Raw genomic sequence first — 6590 nt, forward strand, 5'->3', positions numbered from 1 at the left:
CCCAGAGGGGCCCGGGCTGAACCATATATACCCCCCCCCCACCCAGAGGGGCCCGGGCTGAACCATATATACCCCCCTCCCACCCAGAGGGGCCCGGGCTGAACCATATATACCCCCCTCCCACCCAGAGGGGCCCGGGCTGAACCATATATACCCCCCTCCCACCCAGAGGGGCCCGGGCTGAACCATATATACCCCCCTCCCACCCAGAGGGGCCCGGGCTGAACCATATATACCCCCCTCCCACCCAGAGGGGCCCGGGCTGAACCATATATACCCCCCTCCCACCCAGAGGGGCCCGGGCTGAACCATATATACCCCCCTCCCACCCAGAGGGGCCCGGGCTGAACCATATATACCCCCCTCCCACCCAGAGGGGCCCGGGCTGAACCATATATACCCCCCTCCCACCCAGAGGGGCCCGGGCTGAACCATATATACCCCCCTCCCACCCAGAGGGGCCCGGGCTGAATCATATATACCCCCCTCCCACCCAGAGGGGCCCGGGCTGAACCATATATACCCCCCTCCCACCCAGAGGGGCCCGGGCTGAACCATATATACCCCCCTCCCACCCAGAGGGGCCCAGGCCGCACCGTATACAGCCCACCCTCCAACCCAGAGGAGCTTAGGCTGCAACACTGTACATAAAGCCAGCCTGGACCTATATCAACCACTCAATACACTTACAACCACCATAACACACACCCGCCCTCCCTCCTGCAGCCTCTCACCTTTGCCACGCAGCACAAAAAGAACAAAAAGAGAACTCGGCCGCCCGAGCGCCTCCTTTTATAGCTTCATAAACATGACCCCGCCCAGTCTATCACGTGACGTCATCAACATCCGCCTATGAGCACCTCCCATCTGCGCATGCTCGTTCTGGACCTCAGCTCTCGCGACATTTCGCTGGTATAAGAAGCCTCTCCCGCCGGCCTCCGGCCTTCTTAGTCTATCGACATCACGTAAGTAACGGGCGGGGAATCCGCCGACATCGGGGCCATCCTGCCCGTGCGCCCGCGTGTCGGGGGAGGAATGGACGTGTGAGAGCGGGGGGCTGGCTCCATGGCAATATTACTGATGGCGCCGCCGGGGCCTTTGTGTTAGAGGCAGATTCTATTGAATTCTAAATGTCTCTTCTTTCTTTGCAGCAAATGGCGGACGACGCCGGTGGTAACAGGGGAGGTTTCCGCGGAGGCTTCGGCAGTGGGGGCCGAGGCCGCGGCCGTGGAAGAGGCAGAGGCCGCGGGAGAGGACGCGGGGCCCGGGGAGGCAAAGCGGACGACAAAGAGGTGAGAGACCGGCGGAGGCTGCGGCCCTGAGGAGGGGGGAGGCTGTTAACCCTTCACTATCGGGCCCTGAGGAGGGGGGAGGCTGTTAACCCTTCACTATCGGGCCCTGAGGAGGATGGGGGGCTGTTAACCCTTCACTATCGGGCCCTGAGGAGGGGGGAGGCTGTTAACCCTTCACTATCGGGCCCTGAGGAGGGGGGAGGCTGTTAACCCTTCACTATCGGGCCCTGAGGAGGGGGGAGGCTGTTAACCCTTCACTATCGGGCCCTGAGGAGGATGGGGGGCTGTTAACCCTTCACTATCGGGCCCTGAGGAGGGGGGAGGCTGTTAACCCTTCACTATCGGGCCCTGAGGAGGGGGGAGGCTGTTAACCCTTCACTATCGGGCCCTGAGGAGGGGGGAGGCTGTTAACCCTTCACTATCGGGCCCTGAGGAGGGGGGGGGGCTGTTAACCCTTCACTATCGGGCCCTGAGGAGGGGGGGGGGCTGTTAACCCTTCACTATCGGGCCCTGAGGAGGGGGGAGGCTGTTAACCCTTCACTATCGGGCCCTGAGGAGGGGGGAGGCTGTTAACCCTTCACTATCGGGCCCTGAGGAGGGGGGAGGCTGTTAACCCTTCACTATCGGGCCCTGAGGAGGGGGGAGGCTGTTAACCCTTCACTATCGGGCCCTGAGGAGGGGGGAGGCTGTTAACCCTTCACTATCGGGCCCTGAGGAGGGGGGAGGCTGTTAACCCTTCACTATCGGGCCCTGAGGAGGGGGGAGGCTGTTAACCCTTCACTATCGGGCCCTGAGGAGGGGGGAGGCTGTTAACCCTTCACCACCCTGACCCTGAGGAGGGGGGAGGCTGTTAACCCTTCACCACCCTGACCCTGAGGAGAGGGGGGAGGCTGTTAACCCTTCACCACCCTGACCCTGAGGAGAGGGGGGAGGCTGTTAACCCTAGTTTAGCACCACACTGTATAGCGAAAATCGGTCTCCTGTGAATGTCGTTCACAGGATGATCATTAGGACAGACAGCTGACCCCCATCTGTAATTACTACCCTTCGGCCTCCGGCGATCACGTCACGTGGTAGTTGATGATGGCACAGAACGACTCACTCCCCACCGGCGCATGTTTAATCCCGCTCTCAGAAATTGACAGCGAGCTCTAACTTTGTACCTGCCATGCCTGTTAGGCTACTTTCACACATCCGGCTTGAGCTCTGCGGCTCAATCCGGCTGTGCAAGCTATGCAACGGATGCGGTGAAAACACCGCATCCTTTGCATAAGTTTTTCCTTTGCGGCCAGTCCGGTTTTTGCCGCTTGCGGCACGCTACTGAGCATGCGCAGTGGCAAAAACCGCATGCGGTGGCCGGATGCGGTTGCCGCATCCGGCCGCCATAGGCATGCATTGAAAAATGCGCCGCATCGGCCGAATGCGGCGCGATGCGTTTTTTTTTGCCGCACGTAAAAACGTGCCAGGCAACGTTCCATCCGGCCGCCGCATCGGCTAAATCTGCCGCATGCGGCAAAAACCGGACGGAACGCAAGGCCATGCGGCACTAATTAAAGTCTATGCAGGAAAATCGCAACCGGCAGCAAAAAAAAACGGTTGCGATTTTCCTGCAAAGTGCCGGAGTGTGCCGCATTGCAGAAACCGGAGGTGTGAAAGTAGCCTTAGAGGCCCATGCAGTTGCTCAGGTGAGAAACATGTGGATTGTGCTCGCCTACATCAAAGGGAAGTAATGACCTATGACGAAGGGGTAAAGACCATCTTATTTTTTTTACTTGCATGTATTTGGGGCTAAAAAAGATATTACAGGTGGTTTTAAATATATAAAAGTTGACAGCTTTTACAGGCAGTTATCGATGATGTGGTCCTAAACCGAGTAAGCTCACTGATAGATTCGTTAACTCATCACTCTTAATAGTGAAAGATAGGTTATAAGAGGCAAAATAAACTCTTTAATGAAACCCAATCACAAATGTTTAGCTACCCTCAGATACAGGCGGTTAGGGAAAGTTCGCAGAGGCGGAGAGCCCCTTTAATAATTTTGCTGTGCAGGGAACTGCAGCTGGGTTCATTGATTTCAATGGAGTTCTGCTCTCTGCACAGTGGATATTCGGGATGCTGGGAGAAGCCGTAGTGTCAGGATCACAAAGGGGGGTGTTTCTTTATAAAAATAAAGCATTTCCTTTTTGTAATGGGTGTCGGTGCCGCTCACTTCTGCGCCGGGGGTGAACGGTACCAATGATACAATTCGATACCGTGAAACCTGCCAATCAATTAATACCTTTTCACAGTGGGTTCCAGTCACCAAACTTGGCCGTCTGGTCAAAGACATGAAGATCAAGTCCTTGGAGGAGATTTACTTGTTCTCTCTGCCCATCAAGGTAAGTGACTGTATTTCTGGTCTCAAAATTGTCCCCCCTGGATCTTTTCAAAGTTAACCCTTCATGTTTTTCCTTCCAGGAGTCCGAGATCATCGACTTTTTCCTGGGCACCTCTCTGAAGGACGAGGTCCTGAAGATCATGCCCGTGCAGAAGCAGACCCGTGCCGGACAGCGCACAAGGTTCAAGGTGGGTGTCCTATCCCCGCGCCCACCCCATACCCCGACCCCATTATTATACATACACAAGTGTAAATGTTCTCTACTTGTTTTCAGGCTTTCGTGGCTATTGGAGACTTCAACGGCCATGTTGGGCTCGGTGTGAAATGCTCCAAGGAAGTCGCCACCGCCATCCGAGGCGCCATAATCTTGGCTAAGCTGTCAGTCGTACCCGTGCGCAGAGGCTACTGGGGTAACAAGATCGGCAAACCGCACACCGTGCCCTGCAAGGTGAGAAATCCTGGGGGTCTCTGCTGCTACCTCACCATCCTCCGCCCTCTCAGCTCTGCTCAGTCATGTGTATTCATGTGGTGTGATTGGCGTTTTTAGAGAGGCAGAGCAATGGGCCCCTTTGCACGGCGGGCTGACTCTACAGATGGTCTTCCTGTTCCTGTTTGAGGCTTGACACCTGCGATCTGTGAATGTTCCTGTGACCTGTCTGCTTCTGAAGACGGCAAAAAAAAATACCTTAATGGTTGTATCTTTCAGGTGACCGGACGTTGCGGCTCTGTCCTGGTGCGGCTCATCCCCGCGCCTAGGGGTACCGGCATCGTCTCTGCTCCCGTCCCCAAGAAGCTGCTGATGATGGCCGGTATTGACGACTGTTACACCTCGGCCAGGGGCTGCACTGCCACCCTGGGCAACTTTGGTAAGTCAATCCCTAAATTGAAGGGGTTATATGCGATTAGTTGACATCGGAGCACATGATGCAAATGTAAAAACCCTTTAAGTGATTAGGCTCATTACATATTGTCCGGTCCCTGGGTGGATAGTGGGGGCTTATATCCACTTTCTCATAGCCCCACCCATGCTCTTCAGAAACTCCACAATCCTAATATATGGAATACCCCCATTTCTCAGCTGTGAAGATCCCTGAGGTCCGATCTGTGGTTACATAGTGATTGCTTATTGCAGGCATCTCTGGATCTTGCAACACTATATATATATATATATATATATATATATATATATATATATATATATATATATATATATATATATATATATATATATATATATATATATAATATTATATTCTCAGTAATGAGGCTCAGGGTATGCTGGGAGTTGTAGTTTTGAAACAGCCAAAAGCCACGTTAGGTGTTCAGTCCTCAGTAAATGTGATAAAGCTCCGGTTCTCTCGGCTCTACCCAGTTACATCTGTCTGTGGTGTCGCTGTCACTATGAGAGAGAAAAAGCAACTGAGCTCCATTTGCACGGCAGGGCGGCCGCTGTTATGGCTGCTTTGCTCCCCTATGAAGCTCTATAGTCCTCTGTGTGATGCAGGAGGCCGCAGTGTGGAGGCCGCACATCGCTCACTTCTGACCAACTCTTGTTCTCCGCAGCTAAGGCCACCTTTGACGCCATCTCCAGGACCTACAGCTACCTTACTCCAGACCTCTGGAAGGAAACAGTCTTCACCAAGTCTCCATACCAGGTAAGCGAAATTCTCTGTATTCCTGACAACGAAGCCGAGCGAGGTATATGTATGATGTGCTGACCGATCTCTCCTCCACCTCCAGGAGTACACGGACCATCTGGCAAAGACCCACACCAGGGTGTCTGTGCAGAGGACCCAGGCCGCCGCCGTCCCTGCCACCTCCTAAATGATGAATGGAATAAAGTTCATGATTTTCACAGTAACGTCCTGTCTGCTGCATCTTACACTCTTCTTTCTTTTTTACTACATTTCCTATCATGTCTTCTATTGGGCTGCAAGAAATCAGTGAGCACAGACCTATCTAATGCCATCCCACCTCTCCCCCAGTGTCACACACAGGCCATCGCCATCCCACCTCTCCCCCAGTGTCACACACAGGCCATCGCCATCCCACCTCTCCCCCAGTGTCACACACAGGCCATCGCCATCCCACCTCTCCCCCAGTGTCACACACAGGCCATCGCCATCTCCCCTCTCCCCCAGTGTCACACACAGGCCAGCACCAGGACACTACTGGGAATAGAAGTAAAGCACAAAGCACTGGAACAGCAGCCCTGGCCAGCATTACCTCCTACCCTACATGGATGGGAAGAGCTCTGCATGTGTAAATCTCTGCGCTATTAGGCTATGTGCGCACGTTGCGTATTTGCATGCAGTGACGCTGCGATCTGCACCACAGCGTAACTGCATGCTTGGCGTATTAGAGCGCAGCGCTTTGGCTGCTGCCCGAAGCGTGCGTTCTAAGAAGTGACATGTCACTTCTTCCGTGCACTCTGCATGCAGTCCCCGCTCTGTCTATGGGAGGGGCTGCACTCAGAGCGTATGGAATCGGCTTTTTCTTCGTCGCTCCATTGGGAGACCCAGACGATTGGGTGTATAGCTACTGCCTCCGGAGGCCACACAAAGCATTACACTAAAAAGTGTAAGGCCCCTCCCCTTCTGGCTATACACCCCCAGTGGGATCACTGGCTCACCAGTTTTCTGCTTTGTGCGAAGGAGGTCAGACATCCACGCATAGCTCCACTGTTTAGTCAGCAGTAGCTGCTGACTATATCGGATGGAAGAAAAGAGGGCCCATATGGGGCCCCCAGCATGCTCCCTTCTCACCCCGCTGGTGGTTTGTAAGGTTGAGGTACCTATTGCTGGTACGGCGACTGGAGCCCACATGCTGTTTTCCTTCCACATCCCCCTGAGGGGCTCTGAGGAAGTGGGATCTTACCGGCCCCAAAGCCCTGAGGCCGGGCTCCATCCACAGACCCATTG

The 6590-nt window shown here is 54.6% G+C and overlaps 1 protein-coding gene and 1 non-coding gene across 2 annotated transcripts; both read left to right on the forward strand.

The window, feature by feature from the left end:
- The first annotated feature begins 875 nt into the window (after positions 1-875).
- On the forward strand, positions 876-5530 carry RPS2 (ribosomal protein S2). Its single transcript, XM_075318313.1, has 8 exons — positions 876-965; positions 1152-1292; positions 3581-3670; positions 3750-3857; positions 3944-4117; positions 4376-4535; positions 5233-5324; positions 5410-5530. The coding sequence occupies exons 2-8, from the start codon at positions 1155-1157 to the stop codon at positions 5491-5493; spliced, it is 846 nt and encodes a 281-aa protein (XP_075174428.1). The 5' UTR covers positions 876-965; positions 1152-1154; the 3' UTR covers positions 5494-5530.
- LOC142246881 (small nucleolar RNA SNORA64/SNORA10 family) lies at positions 4161-4297 on the forward strand. The gene has a single exon (XR_012724928.1). It is a non-coding gene; the product is annotated as a small nucleolar RNA SNORA64/SNORA10 family (small nucleolar RNA).
- Positions 5531-6590: the final 1060 nt, after the last annotated feature.

Source organism: Anomaloglossus baeobatrachus, chromosome 7 (genome assembly GCF_048569485.1).
Source record: "Anomaloglossus baeobatrachus isolate aAnoBae1 chromosome 7, aAnoBae1.hap1, whole genome shotgun sequence".
Taxonomy (NCBI): domain Eukaryota; kingdom Metazoa; phylum Chordata; class Amphibia; order Anura; family Aromobatidae; genus Anomaloglossus; species Anomaloglossus baeobatrachus.

Coding starts and splice junctions, on each gene's coding strand:
- RPS2 (XM_075318313.1), top strand. CDS start 1,155: ATGGCGGACGACGCCGGTGGTAACAGGGGAGGTTTCCGCGGAGGCTTC. Junction 4,536..5,232: donor TGCCACCCTGGGCAACTTTG/GTAAGTCAATCC, acceptor TGTTCTCCGCAG/CTAAGGCCACCTTTGACGCC. Junction 5,325..5,409: donor TCACCAAGTCTCCATACCAG/GTAAGCGAAATT, acceptor CTCCACCTCCAG/GAGTACACGGACCATCTGGC.